Raw genomic sequence first — 22148 nt, 5'->3', positions numbered from 1 at the left:
AAATGCCTCCATGGGGCAACGAAGCTTAGGAGAAAAGGCCTTCAATTGCTGCTGATGGAATCTAAGTTCCATTGCATTGTGGGTCAGGGTGGGGAAGCTGATGCAGCTTGTGAAAAAACTGACCAGCCACTCTTTTTTCTGCATTTTTATATCTGTTTGCAGTTAATTATAACTAAAGAGGAACTACTGATTTAGGGTGATACTTAGTTTGGGTGGTTTCTTTTGTTTTGTGTGATTTGGGTGGAAATGAAATTTAAATAAATGGTTATCATTATTTCTGAGTTGCATGTGTAGTTATAAATTAAAATAAGACAATTTTATGCAGACTAGTGTCTCTGGATTTGGTTCAGGGCCCAAATCTATGCTGCTTAGCACTGAGTCTGCCCTAGAGGAGTCTTCCCCAGTGTAGCATTCTGTGGTTGTAGATATTGCTCCTCTATGGGGAAATAGAACAGTAACAAAAAATAAAGGCCACTGAGGTCTTCCTGCACATTTGACTGTGTGGAGCGTGGCGCTATCTTTGAGATACTCTGTTAGCACCATGTTGTTTTCTCTTTCGTTCACCTTTTCTCCATCTTTAGATTTAAACCGTTTGATTATGGGCCCAGCATTCTGCCACAGCTTATCTTCTTAATCTCTCACACTCTGTTTCACTTTTAAGTTTCTCATCATCTGTTTGCTGTTTTTTAAAAAAGGGAAAATCTGCATTATGGTCCCATTTGATTCAGTACCAGGAAAGAGAAGAGAAACAAGAACAGCTTGCAGAATCCCCCGGTGAGTGCAGGCCTTGTAGGTCAAATGGGTTCTGGGCAAGCATTGTGATTATAGTAGGATTACTGTATTTATTATTGTTTATCTTTGTATAAAGCACCCAAGATTTGCTAAGTGCTGTATAGAGATTATTGGTGCCTTTGTATATGTGTCTACAAAGAAGTAAGTCTCACGGAACCCAGTTAGATGGGAATTTCATTTAGAGGGTGGCTTAATTTTTCTTTTGGTGTGTCTCACTGCACATCTCTTAGGATGTAATCCTTCGGATGTAAAACTGCTGACATGCACTGTGCAGTAAAATATAGTATCTTCATAGACTGTTGCATTTTTGTATGAGCTCAGGTGATCTTGTGTATACACAGCAAACTTATTGAGGGCTTTAATTTGCTCTTTATTTTCTAATGGAATTAAAATGCAGTACAGGCAGTCCCCAGGTTATGAAGGAGTTCTGTTCCTGAGAAACCGGAAAAGTGGCTCTAAATTGAATTTAGATGTAAGTCAGATCGCATGTAGTCAGCCCTCCACATTTGTGGGGATTGGGTGCAGGACCCTCATGAAAGCGGAAAAACGATGAATGTCTCTGAGGCCCACTCCCCACCCAAACTCCCCAGTGACTCCTCTTTGCAGCAAGGAAATGCCAGAATTTCCCTCTCCGGATGGGCAGGGCCAGAAGGCATGTTTTGGAGGCCCTCCCTCTCTCCCCTTTCACTTCCCTCTCTTTATGGTAATGATGATTTTCCACAGTAATTTTTAAAAATTAACAGGTTTTATGGCAGTTTGTTCATAAGAATGGGTTGTTCGTAACTTGGACATTCATAACTCAGGGACTGCTTGTATTTATTCCTGTATTTTGGAGGTAATTTGGCTTGGTTTAACCCACCTATACTTGGTAAAGGCTTTACTAAATAGCATGTGTGCTCTGGACTTACTCTGCCCCCTGTTCTACTATTTTCCTTGGTTTTTCACCAGAAGAAGTTTGCCAGTTGCAGTATGCAAACTTGCAGGTAGCACAGAAAGATGGCAAAATGGAGGAGAGGAAATGAGAGTGAAGGAAACACAGACCCAGTTCAAACAATGAAACAGCTCATAGTTTGTTAATTATGAAATTGTTTGGGAGGAGAGCAGGAGAAAGTGAGCACGCTGATACTCCAAACAGCCCAGAGATGTGGCATCCCTGGGTTTTCTGTGATGTCTAGACCTGCAGTACTGGACTGTTGAGGGAGAAACTACCAACAGTTAGAACTCATGGTTTGTTCTTGAATTAATAACTCAGGGTTGTTTCTCCTTCAACAATCCAGTGCTCTGGGTTGGAATATCACTAAAAATAACACATGGGTCCCCATCCCAGGGCTCTCCAGTGCACTGGAAGCTGGTGAGTGGTGAGCACACTCACTTTATTCCAACAAGGATGGATGGGTCATTTCAGAGTGTGAACCTGGTCACAGAGTTGGAGTTTGGGGTGGGTCACAAAACAAAGATCCTGGAAGGACTGCCTGGAATGAAAATCCTTTATCCCAGTCCTTAAAAGTGGAACTTCATAGGCATATCTCAAATGCATATCTAAAGATGTTGGTCTATATTTAATACTTATTCCTGGTTAGATTGAATAGCAGTTTTGCAGTAGTTTACAGTGACATGTAAAGGCTGAAAATTAAGTGCTGGAATTTGTGTTGGTTTTGTGAATCCACATTAAGGTTTCTCTTCTGTGTAAAAGGCCTTGCAGAACAGATTTAGATAGATCTAACAGGTTTAGAGAAGGCGGCGTTTGATGGTTCTTCTTAAATCTTGAGAGTGTAACTTTGGATTAACTAAAAAGCAGAGAAGTAACCTGTAAGCTGCCATAATGTAGACACTGTGAACAGGTAGAAAATTCTTTACATGACATCCTTCTCCTGGTGGAATTCTTAAAGAGGATTAGGATCATGGCAGCTTTCCATAGAGGAATGTGTTGCTATTGTGTCCATGCAATTCCCTCACCACGCTCCTTTCCACTCTGCAGTTGCTCTTGGGCCAGAAAGAAGGAAGTCGGACACAGGTCTTATGTTACCCACCCTGAGAATCTCCCTTATCAGTGATATGAGGTATGGAATTTAATTCATAAAACCTTGACTTAAAAAGTTGATTGTGCAGCCCGGCTCTGAATGCACCTGTACATTACAGTTTTGTGACTGTCAAATAATTCTTTGACTTTTTTAACACAAGGGTTGTGAGAATGAGCAAATGTTGTATGGGGGAAAGGGGTGCAGAAGGAGGGGATGCCTCCTTCACAGTTCGGGACTGGGCGGGATGGACTTTGCCAATGAGGGATAAATGTGAGAGATCCGGTTCATTCAGAATGGCAGCCCATCCATTTAAATTGAGAGCCAGGGTGGTGTAGCGGTTAAGAGCATGGGACTGGGACTCAGACGATCCGGGTTCGAGTCCCCACTCAGCCATGGAGCCAACTGGGTGACTTTGGGCCAGTCACAGACTCTCAGCCCAACCTACCTCACAGGGTTGTTGTTGTGGGGATAAGATGGAGGAGGAGAATGATGTAAGCTGCCTTGAGTCCTTTGAGGGAAAAGGCAGGATATAAATTGAAAAATAAATAAAATAAATAAATACATACATACATACATACCAGTGGGCTGTTGCGCCATATCACGTGTGCTCCCTCCTGTGTACCTTCCTCTTCCACTTTTACTTGGCAACCCATGATCAGCTCAGCAGCTCACAGTCAGCCCCATTTAATTGTTTAGAGACTAAACAGCACAGAGGTTCACCCATGGTTAGTCCCTAAATGACCCAGAGATCCAGGATTGGAGGTTACCCTAAGAACCTACAAAGGGTTGTCATTACATGCAAACACAGAGTGTTAGACTTGGTCTGGGAAGAGTCACATTCCAGGCACTACTGGAGGGGTCTCACCATCTGTTAGCTTAGCTCTTACCTACCTCACAAGGTTGTTGTTAGGGGAAAACAGGAATGCTGGTGTCTGCCACCTTGAGTTTCTTGGAAGACAGGTGAAATATAAAACCCATATATTGACATCTCTTTCTGCACCAATATTTGACTCTGAAACTCCAGTTTATCTGAAAAGAATACACTCATGCAAAGGTATTTTTAATTCCATGACTTGAATTAAATGAATATATTGTACTTGCTGGAAAAGTCATAGGAAACATGATCACATAGTCTTTTTTTTTCTTTCTGAAATGAACATCTGTCACTACTTTGCCATTTCGATGGAAATAGATTGTGTCAGCAAGCATATCAAGTGGGTTAGAGCTCACAGGTATGATTGTTCATGATAAAGAATGAGAAAAAAGAGGTATTGCTGTGAGAGCCATCTTTTTCCAGCTTTGGGGGCAGGGGGCAGCTGAGGCAAACCAAGAACACCTGTAACTGTGGCCAGCACAGAAAGTGCCAACAACACTCCCCTAGGCCAAATTCTTCAGCCTTCTGTGATTCAGGACTTACATTTGGGCTCATCGTGCATTCAAGGGGCTTTTGCTTTTCACCATACAATTGCATGGAGAGAGTGTTATATCAGCCTTATCCAAACTGTTCCTGAGGCTGTCTCTGCACTTCCTCTTCTTGAATCCCTTCAGATGTCCCTTAGGTCTCTGGTTCAGGATCCATTGTGGGAGTTGCACAAGGTATTTACTCACATCCCTCCTTAAGCATGGGGTGGGGGGCATGATATCCCTCTATAAGGACCTCCAAGGCTGTCACAAAGAGGAAGGTCAAGATCTCTTCTTGTTAATGCCAGAGTGTAGGACACGGAATAATCAGTTCAAGTTGTGACAACCCAAATTCAGGCTGGACATCAGAAAAGCTTCCTCGCTGTCAGAGCAATACGACAGTGCGACCAGCTGCCAAGAGAGGTGGTGGGCTCTCCCACACTAGAGACATTCAAATAGAAACTGGCCGGCCATCTGAGTGGAATGGTGTAATGTGGTGTCCTGCAACAGCACGGGGTTGGACCCGATGGCCTTCATGGCCCCTTCCAACTCTACTATTCTGTGAAGAAATCTGTTCTATAGACCAGCCTTCCCGAACCTGGTGGTTCAGCACCACAAGTACGAATACCAGCTCCAGCCCCATTTACCTTACTGTTTTTCCTTTTGCTTATGGGGGCTTACAAGGTTCTCCTTCTCTCCATTTTATCCTGACAATCACTGCCCAGTGAGGTAGAGGAGGCTGCAAGTCAGTGACTGACATAAAGTCAACTAGTGAACTTCATAGCTGAATGAAGTTCAAACCCAGATCTCCCAAGTACCAGACCAATGTTTTAACCCAGGCTTCCCCAACATGGTGGCCTTCAGAAGCTTTTAGACCACAACTCCCAGAATTCCCATCCATCAGGGCCATTGACTGGGAATTCTGGGTGCTGCAGTCCAGACATGTCTGGAAGGCACAAGGCTGGGGAAGGCTGTGTAGACAAAAGCCAACGGTTCTTCTGTGAAATAATTCTTTCAGTATCAATTGTGACAAAAATATGACAAAACAAATGGATGAATTGCTATGAGCAATTGGAGTGGGGTGCTTGCATGCAGGGTAAGATCAACACCACCAACAGATGGAGTCATCTAGTACAGGCTATTTTAAAGGAGGGGTAAGCTACTTATGGCCTTCCAGGTATTTTGGCCTATAGCTCCCACCATCCTTCACCATTGGGTCTGAAGCTAGAGTTCATGGGAGTTGTAGGCCAAAACATCTGAATTTGTAGGCCAAAACAAGTGGCAATTTTGCAAGACTCTGAATATTACTATCTTTCCCAGATCATAACATAACACAAAACTGGAAAATAGTCAATCTATCATCTGTCATGTGCAGCATATCTTCATATGCAGAGGAGCGGGAGGCTCCAAACCAAACTTCCAGCTTTGAGGCTTGGGTGGGAAACACCGCTCCACTTCCCTTGGGTGATGCTAACAACCCACTGGCGCCTTCTCCGTTTTCTTTAGGAAAATGATTTATACTGCTTAGTGTGTTTGTGCACTGAACAGAGCTCATCATCAAAGATAGGGGAGTGGGAAGCATCTGCTTTGATATCGTCCCCTATCAAAAGGCTTTAAATAGCTACAGCGCGTGCTTCTCATTTTTGATGGGGGTGAATAATATGTGTGTCGTGTTTCTCAAGGACTTTGGATCACATGCCCAGTTGCCTTGTGCTGTAAGCCCTAAGAGCTGCCTGCTGAAGGCCTGAGCCAAAAATGAAAGGGTTGCTCTGCAGAACGGGTGCAGAGTGCCAGAAGCAAGACTCTTTTGTAGCGATCCGGATGGTTGGTTGTGTGAGTCATCGCCAAAGGAGAAGGAGGCTGTGGGAGTAGCTAACAAAGGACAAAAGGGAGCTTTGGGGGATTATCTCACTGCTTTGAAAGAGCCAGCTGGAGTTTCAAGGTCCTCCTTGTACGAGTAGCTGGGAAGCACCAGCTCCTGCACAATGACGCTGAACGCAGAGCAGGCTCTCTGCTTGAAAGGCTGCAGTAAACAATGCAGTACTTGGGGCTGTAGATCTGGTAGGGTGTTGCAGCTCTGCCACAAGTGATCCCCCACCCCGTCGCTTTTGTGATGCAGGGGCTGCCGCAGCACAGGGACTCACCCCCGCCCTGTGCCCCACCGCCAGCATTTCCCCTTCTGGAACTGTGGCAATGCCAGAATGGGGAAGGGACGGCCGTGGGGCAAGGATTTGCTTTCGGACCTGCCAGTTGCTACGGCACCGTTGCTGCAGTGTTTTTCCCAGTCGGTCACTAGTAGACTGTAGGGTCTCTGACTCCTTTGGGTGACAGCAAGTTAAAAAAGTAAAGAAATCTCTGACATGACTGTCTGTGCTATGATCTCATTTCCATCTGCATTTTTTAACCTGTGAGCATTAACTGGTTGGTTTGAGCAGGACTTTGTGCTGCTTTTCTAGCCTGTTTAGTATTAGTATCCCCGATAGGTATTGATTGGATGTCACTTAGATGAAGAATTGTACTTGTACACACAGGCCATCCCAACGTGTGGCTCGTGGAAAGTGGTAAGAAACCAGCTGCACCCTGAGCAGCCATTTTGCACTTGGCTTGGGCTGCAAAAAACATGAGTACTGGATGCAGAAGCAGGAGGCAGTGTGGAATGCAACATTCGGCTGTTGTTTGGAGTTCCCTTTTTTCAGCATGGAATTGCTTTGCTGAAGGAACTGCACTGGCAACAGATTCTTTGAGGGTCTCATAAAGCAGGGATGTCAACAACCACCACCCAAAATTTGTTTCAACAGCCCTGAGGTCTCTCCACTCTTGGTCTAAATGACCTGTGAAGATGCCACTGCAAATTCCGTGGCACGAGAAGTTCTTTCTCAGATGCTTTACATTTGTGTTCCCATTTTGTTTTCCTTCAGGCACATTCAGAACATGAGTGAAATAAAGACTGATGTGGGCCGTGCCCGGGCCTGGATAAGGCTGTCTCTTGAAAAGAAACTTCTATCGCAACATCTCAAGCAGCTCCTTTCCAACCAAGCCCTCACAAAGTAAGTGCTCAAAGGCTGGTTGTTTTAGGATCCTCATTTGCAACAGGAGTTTCATGCAACATTTCTGGGATCTGGGGGTGACCTAAACTTCCACTAAGCTGCTCTTCAGTTGTGTCTGGGTACTAAGAGTTTGTGTTTGGAGCTTATGTAACACCACTTCACTCCAGTGAAGATTCTGCATTGCTCCAGATAATTAAAGGCAAGCTTGTTTCCCGCTCATGTCTTTTTCTTTTTTATCTTGCTCTTCCTCATGCAACCTTGGAGCCAAATTTTTGGCTTCACAACGATCCTGTAGGGTAGGGTAGGCTAAAAGGGTGTATGAGCTGCTCATGGCTGCTCCACAATTATGTGGATTTGAACCTGAGCTGCTCAAATCTAGCACCAATGCCACAGAGAGATGCAACCAGTTATAAGCCACGGAAAACCTCTGCATGCATGTTTAGCAAATGTTGGTATGAGGCCAACAAATGGTTGCTCATGAGCTTTGCAGAAATCAGTGGGACCAGTGAAGAAATCTTTATTCCATATATGCCTCCCTATAAGATAATCTGTGGATGCCCTGCTGAGAATGCCTTTCCCTGTGGAGGTAGGAGGGTGGCCACAAGGAATGGCCTTGGTGGCCTGTTTCTAATGGTGTTTATTGTAAGTAAATACCACTAGCTCCAGCTCCAGGAGGCAGAGTTCTTGCAGAATGCAGGAGCTCAGCTGTGGTTTGGAGCTGCATTTTTCAGCATGCAGATCCTTTGCTGAGGGAACAGCTCTGCCTGCCAATTCACTGCTGGGTCAGTTTTAAGGTTTTAGCACTAGTGCTGAAAGCCCTGAACACCTTGAGACCGGGTTACCGGAGAGAGCACCTTCTCTCTTACCCACCTGCCCAGTCACTGAGGCCTCATGGTTCTGCACAAACCCTTGACTTGGCTGGAGTCCACCAGAAGAAGAGTTTTCCATGTGGTTAGCCCAGCTTCTTTGGAATTCCATGGCTCAGAAGGTCAGGGAGACACCAGCTCTGCGCTGCTTTTGGTGCCTGCTGAGTGCAGCCTTGCTCAGGGAAGACTTTCTTGTGGATAGCCACAGTTTTAGCATTATCTTATTCTTAATGTCTTGTTTTTATTCTTTCATTTGTTTTAATGTTATGCTATTGTTCATTGCTCCAGAACCTGTTTGGGTGTGGAGTTGTATACAAGTACTGCAAATAAAGAAAAAGCAAAGAAATGTTCTGATATACAGCCTCCCGAACAAAACCACAAAACTTCAATAAAAATTAATGTGATAAAACAAAAGATGGCAATCGAAAAGGAAGATCATTTGAGAAATAAAGCGTCCTAAAAAGTCTAGGAAATATAAGAGTCTTTTCTAGAAGTTCCCATTTGTCTTATTGATTATTATGGGGTTTTATTGTGGTTTCCTTATTATGATCTTCTGTAAGGTGCTTAAAATGATAGGGAGAACTCTCTTGGGGCTATAGGGAAGAATAGAACATGCTGAATAAAGATGAATAAATCATTCATCTCCACCTCCTCATTAAATGTGTGCACTGCTTTTCTGAAAGAAATCATACAGCACACAATGCAAGCCAGTCAAATGCTGAAAAATACAACAGCAGCACCAAATCCTAATAGGACACCGAAAGAGCAGATACAAAACTTTCATAGCAGCCTATTTAAAACCTTGCACTAAAACACAAGATTGGGTCCTGGTGAGGGGTCACTCAGCAACTTTGACAGCGCCACCAAGGCGGCCCTCATCTTGCACCTCTGAATGGCAAAAGTGCTGCCAGGAATTTTGCCCAATTTGTACCTGGCACTTTCTATGCTATGGGGGATGGGTACTGTTTCCAGCTCCCTCCCTATTTCAAGAATATCAGATTTCTTGTATTCTGTTACCTTCCTCCAATTTCAAAAAGCCAGCAAGGAAATAAAACGAAACTAAACCAGCCCCAGACACGCAGTTTCAGAGAGCGAGGCTGTCTTGGCTCTGCAGGCACTAGTTTTGCTCTCGTTTGAAGCTTAGGGTCCTTTTCCTTTCTAGCTCAGCATTAATCCAGTGGTACGAGAAACCTGCACAATCTAATGCCCAAGCAGCCATCCTGAGCCCAGTGTGACTACAGCTTGTGGTGGACACCAAGCCCCCACCGTGGCCTCCATTTACTTACCCACTATGCACATGTGGCAGATGTGGAACATTATTTAAAACTAGTTTATCAGAACCGGATATGCTTTGGCTACATTAAATCAGAGGAACACATCATCCCTCATGTGTTTTCCAGTCATTGTGAAACAAGCCCTTTCTAGGAGCATTAGGAGCCTTTAGATGATCTTGGATTGATCAGTGACTTCTAAAATACAGATTTCTAGTAGCAGGTCTGTCCTAAACAGTCCACCTGGAAAACACTGACCTAGAAGAACAGCTAGTCTGTACGCCGCTGCTTCATACGTCTTTAGCTGGGCCTGTGCTAACAAGAACGGCAGCTTCCTCTTAACCAAGTGATGATTGTTATTTAAGTGCCTTTCATAACCCATATGCCCATATATGAACTTTAAAAAACCTGGCATTACTGAAAATAGAGTTCAGGCATCAACTAACAGAAGCAAAAACATGTCCGGCCTTGTTTTGATGTCTCAGGTGCAATTAATATAACTTTGTTCTCAAGGCCAACACTGACCTAGCAGAGAGCCATCCCTGCGGGGGCCTAAATCCTTTCCCTGCTTCTTACAGGAAACTATACAAGCGGTATGCCTTCCTGCGCTGTGAAGAAGAGCGGGAGCAGTTCCTCTATCACCTCCTTTCGCTCAACGCTGTGAATTACTTCTGCTTCACCAGCGTCTTCACCACCATCAGTGAGTCGGGTGGGAGCGATCCCAGTAGCCGCCTTGATGCATTGCCTGCATTCTTTCAACAGAGAGTGGCATTGCACTGAGGAACTATGGGGAGGGGGCACAGCTCAGTGCAAGACAACAGTTCCGCATGCAGAAGGCCCCGGGTTCTATTCCTGGCATCTCCAGGTAGGACTCTGAAAGGACCTTTCTGCAGGTGCTGGAGAGCCGCTGCCAGTCAGTGTTGACAGCATGGGGCTAGATGGACGGAGGTTCTGATTCCATGTGAGACTGTTGGTGCGCCTTTGTAGCAAATACCACGTTGGGCTAGAAAGTGCAACATACCCCCATTTTTATTTTATTGTTATGAAATACGTATGTGTAACCTCCTGGATCAGATCAAATTAATTTTCAGATCCCTTGCTCACGGACAGGAGCTTCTGCATCCATCCTTCCATCCGGCTGCTGCTGCCTCTTGTAGTGCTTAGCTACACACATGAGTTATAAATGGGGAGGGGGGGTCAAAGGTAATACAAGCCACCTCCACCAACATCATCCCAGCCACAGACATCTTCACCCCCATTCTGTGCTGCTAGACCAGGGGTTGGCCATCTTTTCGGCCTCTGGACACATTTGGAAGTTTGGGAAACTATCTAGGACATAACGTGGCTGCCATGGGTGAGCATGTGAGTCACAAAGGACAAGAGCTTGCCCAGAGGCATCCATGGGCAAGGTGTATTGTTGCAGGTAGAGGTTCCTAAATCCCAGGTGCCACTAAGAAGATGTGAAGATTTTTAAAAATAAAAACTGGGAGGATTTAGAGATCTTGGTGGGCACTAAGGAAGGTACTGGGGACACCTTGGTGTCCACGAGCCCCCGGTTGCCTGCCTCCAGGTTAACACATAGCAAGCCTTAGAGGAAATAGCCTGGCCCCAGAAATGGCCGCTTTAGCTGAAAAATGTTGGTGTTCCCATGTCTGTTAAGAGAAGCCCACTGTTAAAAATTTGTCCAAGTTTTTCATTTTTAACGGTGCTCCTTTTATCTTGAGATTTTTATCTACTGTTTCTCAATCTGATTTATGTAAGCCTCCCTTGAAATGCTTTTGCACTGAAGGATGAGGCATAAATTTGTAAAACAGAAACCTTTGGGGGTCATATAAAGCTGGCACTTCAAGGATTCAAAGATCCAAATGGACTGCTAAGTCTTAATTCCATGTCAGTTTCCCATCTTCATTCATACATCTTTTCAGAGCTGTTTTGCATCAATCAGAGAATGTTTATGTAATACATGAAAATTCACATTGAAATGCTTAAATATGCATTTCTATGCATTTTACCCTAAAATATGAGTATTATCCTCAAGTACATGTTTTGAGCCAGGAAGGATAACTGCTTTCTCATTAGGAAATTAGTCTGGGAAATGTAAATCAGGTTAATTTGCATAAAAATGTGGCCCAGGCCAAATCCTTGAATACCACTAGTTGACTGAGGGATTGAAAGACTTCTCTTTGTAACAGGCTTCTTTTATAGGAATGTGTGTATCTTTTGCTATGATTGTGTGGGGTTGGCCAAGCCAAGATTTGGATCAGGTTACCTTTAGTTTGCAATGTATGGCTGTGAAAGCTGGACCATAAGGAAGGCTGAGCACCTAAGGATTGAGGCTTTTGAATTGTGGTGCTGGAGGAGACTCCTGCGAGTCCCTTGGACGGCAAGGCAATCAAACCGGGCAGTCCTAGAGGAGATCAATCCTGACTGCTCTTTAAAAGGCCAGATCCTGAAGATGAAACTCAAATCCTTTGGCCACCTATGAGTGAGAAGGAAGGACTCACTGGAGAAGAGTCTAATGCTGCGAACAATTGACGGCAAACAAAGAAGGGGATGGCAGAGGATGAGGTGGCTAGATGGAGTCACTGAAGCAGTTGGTGTGAGCATAAGTGGACTCTGGGGGTTGGTGGAGGACAGGAAGGCCTGGAGGAATGTTGTCCATGGGGTCACGATGGATCGGACATGACTTCGTGACTAACAACAACCTTTAGTTAAATCCAGTATACTCTGTCGCAGGAACTGGCCTTGGGGGCTCTTGGGCCAAATCGAGCTCCCTTCGAATCACCTAGGTAGGCCTAAGGCAGAGCATTTTGTCCTTCCCACCATCTAAAAATAGCAATGACATGAAGCCAGTTTCTAAATTTGCTTACCCTTGTGTTGGTTGTGCAGTAATAGCGGCACCTAGTGGCCACTTATGTTACTGCCTAAACTATAGAATAGAATGCATCACTAAAAATCTGCACCAATTGCTTTGCTATGCTCACAGCATTTCTGTGTAGAGGAAAGCAGCATCTTTTTCTGCAGAGGTGCTGCAGAGGTTTTTCTGCGGGGGGGGGTCATTTTTATTTATTATAATCCATTGCCACTTTTTTAAGCATCCAGTTTCCCCACAAAAAGCTCATGTAATAAGGGATATCTAGAAAATATTTCAAATGGGGACTAAGGGCCAAACTCCAAGTGGCATTAGTTGGGTGAATGTGATTAGTGTGCCTTTTTGTGGTATGTAAACAGCAGCCACGGGGGGGGGGGATTAGTGCAGTGCCAAATATGTTGAGCCTGTCATTTTCAGCCATTTGTGGAGCATGAAGGTAGGAACAAATAGTTTACCCAGCAAAAGAAATTGGGGAAGAGGGGAATTTTGAAGAATTTTCTGACAGGGAATGGTAGCAGAACTTCCATTTACTGTTTAAACATAGGAGGTTGCTGAGGAAATCTTTGTAATCTTAATAGTACCTTCCTTGAATTTAGGGTAAATGGCACTTTTAGGTTTTGCGGAGGGGTAGTTTTTCTAAATTTCTAAAAACCCTGTTCTGGCTCTTAGAACACTGGCTTTCAGCCAGGCAGAGACACCTGAACACTGAAGAGGTCATGCATCATTACGTAGTCTTCTGGGCCCTTGAGGAAGCTCTGCTGGCTGAAAGCCGCCATGCTAAGAGCCCCACAGTGCTGGGTAGCATGTGGGGTATTTTTAGAGTTAAAAAATCAGCAAGAAGATTTCCTTGGCTACCTCCTATGCCTACAGGGTCACTATACCTTCCTCCTTCCTCCCCAGCCAGAAAATTCTTTGAAATTCTCTCTCCCAGACCCCATGGAAGAGGCAGAAAAAACAATGACTGGGTTCAGACAAGACAATAAACCCACACTCAAGGGTTGAGTGTGGATTGTTGTAGGTGCAAATGATGGCAAAAGGCCGGGGCCAGAAATACCAGCATATTTAGCATAAAGCTCTTACTGCCAGTAAGTAAGTTTTAGGAAGGACATTTAGAATGGAGAAGGAATCGCATGAAGCCTGGGAAGCCACCAAATAATTGGTGGCCAGGGGAGAGAGGGGAGTGAGAGACCCCTGTGTCATGGGGGAAGGGCTAGCCATCTGGGAACTCTGGAGGAATGATTTGGCCCCTAGAACTGACATTTGATAGACCCGTCTTAAACAAACTATTGAGTTCTATTTGTCTTTGCTATTGCAGTGATTCCATACAGGGCAGTGACTATTCCCATTAAAAAGCTCAGCAATGCAATCACCACATCAAACCCATGGATTTGTGTTTCGGGAGAACTGGGAGATACTGGAATAATGCAGATTCCAAAGAACCTGCTGGAAATGACATTTGAGGTGAGTTTAGAAGGCTTCCCTTTCACTGTTTCAGTTTCCAGATGTCTGTTGCTCTACCTCAGGTAGGAAGTGTTCATTTTGTGTGGCATTTCAAGTCTAGCATGGCTGTCCCGACTGCTTGGCAGAGTGAAGCTGCTGTAGCAGGTGGCAGGCCCTGAGCAAGGAGTTGAGGAGATGCCGTGTCTCATTTGGCCTTCCCCGTGACCCCTCAGGGTGGTAGAGGGCTCTCCATGCTCAGGACAGGCAAAATTCAAGTGCTGGTCCAGTCGGCTTCTGTACATAGCCTGAAAAGAACACCTTCTTGCTCTTTGCCTCCAGCAGCAAAACCCCTTGGCTGACCTTGGCAAATAACCTTATAATTTCAAGTAACAGCATGGTGCTTGCTAGTCCTTTGGTAGAACTACACTGGCCTCTGGTCTCTAGCATAGCTCAGAAGGTTTATATCATGCTGTTTCCCCCTTTAAAGGCTCGGTAAGTACAAAGCCAGTGGTGATATCCTTCCTTCTCCTCATGGCTCATAAGATGGCATGGGAGTGATTCTTTGGGGACTCATCATATTTGCATTTGGAGTTACAAAGCCAGGAAATGATGGTGGGACCATCTCAGAGCTTGGCTGCAGAGCAGGTAATGGTCTGTACTGCAGCATAACCTGTAGCTCAGGGGTGGGAAACTTGGTTGAGTTGGCTTTCAGCTCCCATCAAGCCCAACCTACATAGGCAGTGCTGAGGGATGATGGAGTAGCATATATCCCTGATAAAACAACTAGAATTAGCTGATTTGTGAGGTGCTTTCCCTTATCACACGTGACAGTGGGAAAGTCTCTCTTGGCATGTGGGATTTGACCACACCCATCATCTGACATGTATATTGTCCTGGCTCAGTTGACCAGAGGATTGTGTAGATGTTCTGAGCATAGGGTCCAAAATCAGGCAGATTGTATAAATTGAAAGGGCAGCACCTGTGAGCTTTGCCTTGTAATCAGTGCTGGGGAAAGGCCTTCAAGGGCCAGGTGGTTTATGACTTAGCTTAAATCATTGAGAACTGGGTTCAGCCTAGAACCCTCTCCCTCTGGGCAAATATATGCCAGTCTTGGGGGACCTCAGCCTTTTATCCATTTGATAAATCGCCTTCCTTTCTGTGCCTAAAAGAGAGTTCTGTGCTCATAAGAAAAGCTTTATGTTCCCTACAAATGTAAGAATAGCTCAGGTTTATCACCTAGTTTCTACAGTATCAACTTGTGACTGGATGAGGGCATCCAGCTACAGCACAGCAGAATAAATTCCATATTACTTCAAAGAAAGTGCTATTCAACAGTCATTTCATGTATTCAGTTGTCTTGGGTTCCTGTGCACCTTTGTATAATTTATCTGTGCCTGTACTGACTTGGACATAAAGCATTGCACCTGAAGTGACATGGGTTGAAACTAACGTTTTCTCTTTTCTCACTGGCTCTTTGATGCACGTAACTTGACAGCCCAGTCGTCAAGTGACGACAGTGCATATCTGAACCAGGCCACTGTTAATCTCATTCAGCTATTGGCCTTGAGCATACATTTGCAGTATAAATACGGAGACTTGGAAGTACATAGAGAGCTCAGTGGAAGCAAGGAGCTCCATGTTTGATTCCATGTTTAAACCGAGGAGTGTAAAAAAATATTGAGCTTAGCTGTGTATATATGAAAAACAAATGTTAAAATGCCTTTCACTCTTTTACAGTGTCAGAATTTGGGGAAGCTAACCACTGTTCAGATTGGTCATGACAACTCAGGACTATTAGCCAAATGGTTGGTGGATTGCGTCATGGTCAGGAATGAAATCACAGGACACACATACAAGTAAGGATGGAAGCGTCAACTAAATGTTTCGGGAAAGGGCAGTAAGGCAGAGCTTCCTTTGCACTGATTTGAACTGGGCATATGAAATATTGGAAAGTGGTCCTTTCCATTCATTTTTTAAATCAGCCTTGCAATTAGTTTACTAGTATTAACCTAAAGCAGGGTGGACAATGTATAGCCCCTAAACCCCTGAAAGAAATGGGGTGCTATGTAAACAAGCTCAATTTGACCTCTGGGAGGTTCCATAATGCTTCAAATGCCATTTTTCCGTAACTTTTTCTAAAAATAATTTACTAATTGTCCAGCAACCTGGGTGGGCCTGGGATGCAAAAACAGTCCTTGGACTCCTCAAAAGCTGCTCACACCTGATCTAAGGAAATAATGGTATTTTGTTTGGTGATACATACTCGAATGTTTATCTCACAGCTTTTAGAACTTCTGAGAGCAAAAACAGAAACCCGGAGGGGAAAAATTCTGAAGGTTTTTTTTTTTTTTTTAAATTGCCATCATTCATTTCAAAGCTTTATGAAGAAACTTATCAAAATCATTGCCGTGGCTGCATAAAACCCTTTAACCCTCTCTAAATGATCAAAGACACAAAAAAGATGATTTTTGCCCAAACTGGTACCTGCTTGCAACAGCAGTGCAGGCAAATTTCCCTTTCTTCTCTCCTCTCTTTAATTTAAGCCCATATTTTCTAGAACTCAGGCCAACATTTGTTTTTACTGTTCATTCTCAGGCTGAGAACATGTAAATTAACAGGTGGTCTCTGAATACACATAAAGAGCCTTTTAACATGTGGAGTAACTATATCCTGTTCTGCAGAGCCCCCAGCTCCACACAATGCAGATTCCGGGAAACTTTTCTCTCAAGGCAGGTGCAATTTCTGCAATAAACACTTAACACCTAATTAGAGTACCCACCTTCCCCTCCCCATGCCTTGGCCTCATGGCAAGGAAAAGGTAAACAGAAGGTGTAGGTACAATTTAAGGCAGCCCACCCCCCAAAATATTTTGGAATTAGAGCCCCCATTTGGGGATTTGAGGAACTGCTCTGGGCACTACCACAAAATGCCTAATCGGTGGATTGTTTTTGTTGCTACCTGCCATATCGTTAGATCTTAGGCTGCATCTTACTCAGCAAAACCTTTTGCTTCGTGACTATTGGACACCGCAGTATCTCTTTCACTGGGGATTAGCTATTCATTTACTTGCTGATGGTGCAGTACAAGCTAAGGCTTGTTTTAAACATACGGTTTGGCAATATCTAACAGTTGCTTCCTTTTGGGAGAAGGCTATTACATAGATAATTTTCTGTGGGAACATTCTTTAATATTCACTCTTCTAAATTATTTACCTGTTCAAGGAGATGAGCAAAGGGTCAGCTTAACTGAGTGGTCTGTGTTCTTTTGACAGCTAAAATACTCTCCTATAATGCAATGGATTGCAGCGCTTTTATTTCAGCAAGTGGCTTACTGACACCACCTTCACGTTGAACCTTATGCTTGGTCTGCTCTTGCTGAGGCCCGTGTTTAATTGCTAGAAAATTGCATGTATTAAAAAAGAGGGAAAATGTGGATGCCTGCAGGGACCATGTTGGGGACCCCCTCCTGGGCACCACTGCTGGTAACCACAGGTGCTGTACTGGGAACCCCGGATTTAGGAAGAAAGGAACAACAGAGGAAGAAGAATCCTGTAGGTCCTGGAGAAGGGCAGGCCAGAAGGCAGGAACGCTGAACAGGAGTGAGACACAATGCAGCATTTCCATTCTTACTGCTTTAGCCTTACAGTTTTATTCTTTCCCACTTAAGACCAGGATTGCTACTTCCTTAACTCTCCAAATGCTTTTTATCTTTGGGAACAAATCTGTGCCTCTAGGCATTGTCTGAGGGGCCAAGGATATGGAGGATTCCCCCTCCGAGGTTGGAGGTAGTGCTACAAACTTGGATCTGACTCCCCCTCTTCCCCCACTGGGCAAGGAACTGTGCCAGCTGCTTCCTCTGGTCCAAACACTGGGGCAAGGCAGGGGAGAGGCAGCAGCCAAAGAAGCCAGGATGCAGGCGATCCTGCAAGCGATTCCAGCCTCCTTCCCACCTCCTCTGAAGTGTCCTTGCTCGATGGAAGGGGAGGCCAAGATTGCCTCTGCCCTCTTGCCTTCAGCATGGCAGGGCACTGGATCAATGAAAGCTTCAGAGTGGAAGCTCCCATCTCTCATGAGAATGCAACTCTTAGGTTTATTTTATTTTATTTTATTTTTTAAGCTACTAAAAATGATACAAATATAAAAAACATCATTAAGAATAAAAAGAGAAAAAACACAAAATACTGGTGTACTTGTTTGAGATCTCTATTTTTTCTTAGGGAGGAAAAATAAATTTTTAGCCAAAGGAACACTATTCCATAGATCCCAGAGTGAATTGTGAGATATATGCTATAAAGTACCAGACCAGGAGCCTCATGCCTCCCTTACAAGGTAGTTCTGAGCACCTGAGATTTATTTTTCAGGTTTAAACCTTCAAAAAAGAAAATCAAAAAAGCCCACTTGAATAGTCAAGAAAAGCTCTAGGAACTATGTAATTTAGAAATACATATTTCAGAAGTCATTATGAATTATCATTCAGTGATCTAAAAGCTACCTCCACGGTAAGATTTATGCTTTCAAACTAGGCTTTTTTTTTTACAAAAATAAAGAACATTTGACTTTAGAAGAATTCGCCAAATGTCAAACAAGTTGATTTAAGAATTCCATAGCCAGGTTTATGCATTCATTCTCTGTGTGTGTGTGTGTGCACACACACACATATCTCAGGAACAGTGGCTGTGGCTTTCTTGAATGTTTGGATGGCACACCCTTTAAGAACCCTAAACCTAATTGTGCTCCCTTTTTAAATTATTGTGCGACATCTCAGGTTTCCATGTGGGAGATGGCTGGGGAAGGGTGTTGATGATGGAAGCCTGGAGAGGATCCTCATAGGAGAGTTGCTTTTGTCATCATCGGACGAAGACCTCGGGAAGCAATGTCGCACACCACCTCAACAGAAATCTCCAACTATGGCCCGAAGACTGAGCATCACCTCTCTCACAGGGAAAAATACAAGTAAGGTGGTACTTCCTGCAGTGATATCAAGTAGGCAGCATTGCTAATAGGAGACAAATCACATTTTCTAACTATGTCAATGAGTTACAACAGACTTTTCAAGATGGATGTTGGATCTGGTGCACTAAGTGTAATTTTCCCCATGTCTAATAAATACACACTTTCAAAAACTTTTAAAAAGCTAACTACACCACTCAGATTTTTCTTTTCCCAGGCAGTGGGCTATTACTATTATCTAAGATGATGTATTTATCCTGGGGTGAGAGAAGCTGTTCCCCTGGGGCGAAGGCCTTTTGGCTGATCCTGGTGACTAGTGTCACAAAGTACCTCAGCTAAGGCAAGTCTCTGGGAATGGGAGGTAACCTAGCCCTGGGAAGACCAACACTTTTTTGGCAGAGGAGCTCGACTAAGAGGTTTGTCTAGCCTTGAGGAATTAAATCACCTCTACAGTCCACCTGATGTTGGGCTTCAGCACTGCCCAGTACTGATAAGGGCGCAAGGTAAGGGATGCTGCTGGATCTTCTGGAATAGAAAACTGCAGGTGAGATGGTAGTCAGCATAACGAACCTGCTGGAGGACAAGGGAAAACCACCATTATATAATTTCTGAGTAATACTCATCCTGGCTAGATGCACCTCTAAAATAGTCAGCCATGATGACATCTAGCCTCCAGTAGGAAAGGAACGAGAAGAAACAGACTGTGAGAAGATCAGTAACAAGAGAATAAGCCTTAAGAAGTACACGCCCATTATGCACTGAGATGCAACGGTCCAAATTAATGTGGCTCTCATTTGGTAAAATTTCTTAATGGAAGGTATGCATAGATTTAGAACTATGGCCTAAAGGTGGGCATCTTAGCACCTTCTCTGGGTCATGTGAGGAAGGCAGGTATCACGATCATTTAGAAGAAAGGTGGAGGTACCCCCAGTTACCTCCCTGCCTTGTCCGGGACAGTTTAACTTGTTCTATGCAGGTGTGCCCTTAATCCAAACTTTATAGAACCATCATGTCTCAATCAGAGGGTGAACTCAGCTCTCCAGCATTTTCTTCTTTTTGCAGAACTCAGTGCAGGACAGATTCAGGAAGGCATTGGGGAAGCTGTGAACAATATTGTGAAGCACTTCCATAAACCCGAGAAAGAGGTACCTTCTCAACCATTCAAGTACACGATCTTAAATGGAGGTGTAAACAAACTCTTCGTTTGAATTTGAAATGTATGGGTGATTTTGTAGAAGAGGTGCAGGGTCATGGTATCTCTCTCATAAGAAAACATACCAGTTCATTATTAAAGCAAGCTTTGGAGTACATTACATTATTTCTTTCATTTCTGTCCTCCCCCTCGCCCCCAAACACAAGCAGAGTAACTCCACATGGCTTGTACTACAGAAATCACAGTGCATGTAAGAGACTTCTGAATCTATTCAAAGCTTAAAGAATAGACCAAGTTGTTTACAGAAGAGGCAAAACAGCATTTTAGAACCCCAACAATTGGCATGAAGTCCAAGATTCAGATACTTGTTTCCATATGAAGGGATGCTTCAGAAGAGGCTTAGTTCTGTACTGAGACAAACAGACAAGGACTTTCCATAATTCATTGCTGTTGCAATTTATAATGAACTTCATTTTCTGTATTTCATTACTCTTGCTGCATGGGTTATACTCCCGTGCATGCATTCTGAAAGGGCTGAAGTGGCTCTCCTAAGGTGTATTAGTGACTGGCAGGGAGCTCTTTCAGCTAAAATAGGCTGGTATTATTGGCTTCTCCATTCCCAGAATTCAGCTTCTCCGTGGAGCTTTGCCTTCAGGCTGCAAGTGATTTTAACACCTCTGCCTGAAGTTCTTGAAAATCATGTTGTGCATGCTGCAGCAGACAAAAGTGGCTGCCACACCACAAATGTTGCACGTACCTGGAAACAAGAATGAATCTGGAACAATGCCTGTTGGGCCTTCCCTGCCATGTTCCTCACACTGAAGTCAGTAATTCTTGCTGTTGGATTTCCACACCACCTCTGGAAAACTGTTTAATAGGCAACACAGGTGGGATTAGAGTCCAAAGCGGAGTCTCATGGATGGTTATGAGTTTGGATCAGTATGCCTTGTGCCACTACTATTCTTGTTTGATTCCCTAGAGAGGAAGCCTCACTGTTCTCTTGTGTGGAGAAAATGGCTTGGTTGCCGCACTGGAGCAGGTCTTCCACCATGGCTTCAAGTCTGCACGTATCTTCCATAAGAACGTCTTCATCTGGGACTTCATAGGTAATCAGCATGCCTGGGTTGGCTGTGACCAAGACCCCGGTGATGCATCACACCTGGCCTTCATGGAAGACTGCTAAAGCTTCCTGGTGCCCCTTCCCTGTAAACCAGAGATACAAAATGGCAGGGCCAAATCGGGCCCTCTGACAAGTCCTAAAGGGCAGAGTCTTCTTCTCGTGCTGCACCCCCTTCCCCAAACACTGATCATTTGGTGGTGTTGTATTCCAAATAGTGAAAATGCTTCTCCGAAGGCCTAAAGCTTTAAGCTGAAGAATGCTGGTATTTTGGCACTCCCCTTTTTTGCCCCACCCAGCCCTGGAATGCAGCCCCAAGAGTCTTTCAGCAACTGAATGTTGCCCTTGGACTGAAAGGAATTCAGTAGTCCTGCTATAAATGGGAGTTACTTGCTAAGAATAACTGGCTCAGTCCTACCTTTGGGCAATGTGAGATGGTCCATGTTAGACAGCAAATTGGACTGCTGCTGAAAGGCAGCTAATAGCCAATTCTCGTGTTTGTGTTTTGCCATTGGCATAGGGCTGGAGCTGGGGAAGAGGAAGCAGTGTTTTGATTTTTCAAATCAGAACCAGTAACTGCTGACATAAGGCCTATCCCACAAGCAGCAAAAATGTCTTGGACCACTTTTGGTTTAATTGTTAAGTGCTGTTGATGGCGGGGCTATTAATCCTGGATGGTCTCTTGTCATTTTAAATGAAGGAGACTAACAAGGTAGGCAGATTTGGCTTCTTCCCACACCAGAGTTGCGTCTCTCTGAAATTTCCAAGGCCATTGCTCATATAATAGGGATTTTACTTAAAAGTTCCATACCTTCCCTTTGTTAGGACAGGGCTGTTTTTTCAAGTGATTCTTGCAAACTAGTGTAAAGCAAGGGAATGCACAGAGTGCTTTCCGTAGGAGATGCCTCCAAGGCAGTGATTACCTTTGAATCCATGGCTACTGTGTTTTAATGTGTTAGGAATGCACTTTAAGGTCATAAATTAACTATGGCTCTAGGACTGATAAGTCCAAGCTGCTGCTTTGAAATTGCTCAGTACTTAATTGCAGAACTGTTAACTTTAACCTCTCCCTGCTTAATAAGTATTTGCAAGGGGCTAATTGCCACAAATGTGCAGTTTTCAATTGTTTGTTTACTTGCCATTATGCCTAACACTATTAGTCTATATTTTCAGGCATAATAGTAAAAGATATTTCAAAATGTGCAAGAATGCATCATTC

At 44.1% G+C, this 22148-nt stretch overlaps 1 protein-coding gene across 6 annotated transcripts in view; it reads left to right on the top strand.

Moving 5' to 3' along the window:
- DENND5B (DENN domain containing 5B) overlaps positions 1–22148 on the top strand; it is a 121850-nt gene that overhangs the window by 89453 nt on the left and 10249 nt on the right. For 5 of the 6 annotated variants that reach the window (XM_044434346.1, XM_044434344.1, XM_044434343.1 and 2 more), the window contains 9 exons: positions 696–774; positions 2771–2852; positions 7133–7261; positions 9977–10098; positions 13586–13731; positions 15448–15566; positions 18475–18662; positions 19722–19804; positions 20792–20918. In XM_044434346.1, coding sequence (XP_044290281.1) covers positions 696–774; positions 2771–2852; positions 7133–7261; positions 9977–10098; positions 13586–13731; positions 15448–15566; positions 18475–18662; positions 19722–19804; positions 20792–20918 — 1075 coding nt within the window. The remainder of the gene's footprint in view (positions 1–695; positions 775–2770; positions 2853–7132; positions 7262–9976; positions 10099–13585; positions 13732–15447; positions 15567–18474; positions 18663–19721; positions 19805–20791; positions 20919–22148) is intronic. The other variant, XR_006415131.1, reaches the window with a different exon arrangement.

Source organism: Varanus komodoensis, unplaced genomic scaffold, assembly GCF_004798865.1.
Source record: "Varanus komodoensis strain SLA01 unplaced genomic scaffold, ASM479886v1 scaffold27, whole genome shotgun sequence".
Classification (NCBI taxonomy): Eukaryota; Metazoa; Chordata; class Lepidosauria; order Squamata; family Varanidae; genus Varanus; species Varanus komodoensis.
The sequence above is the reverse complement of the archived record's forward strand: the minus strand, read 5'-3'. Positions and strand labels throughout refer to the sequence as shown.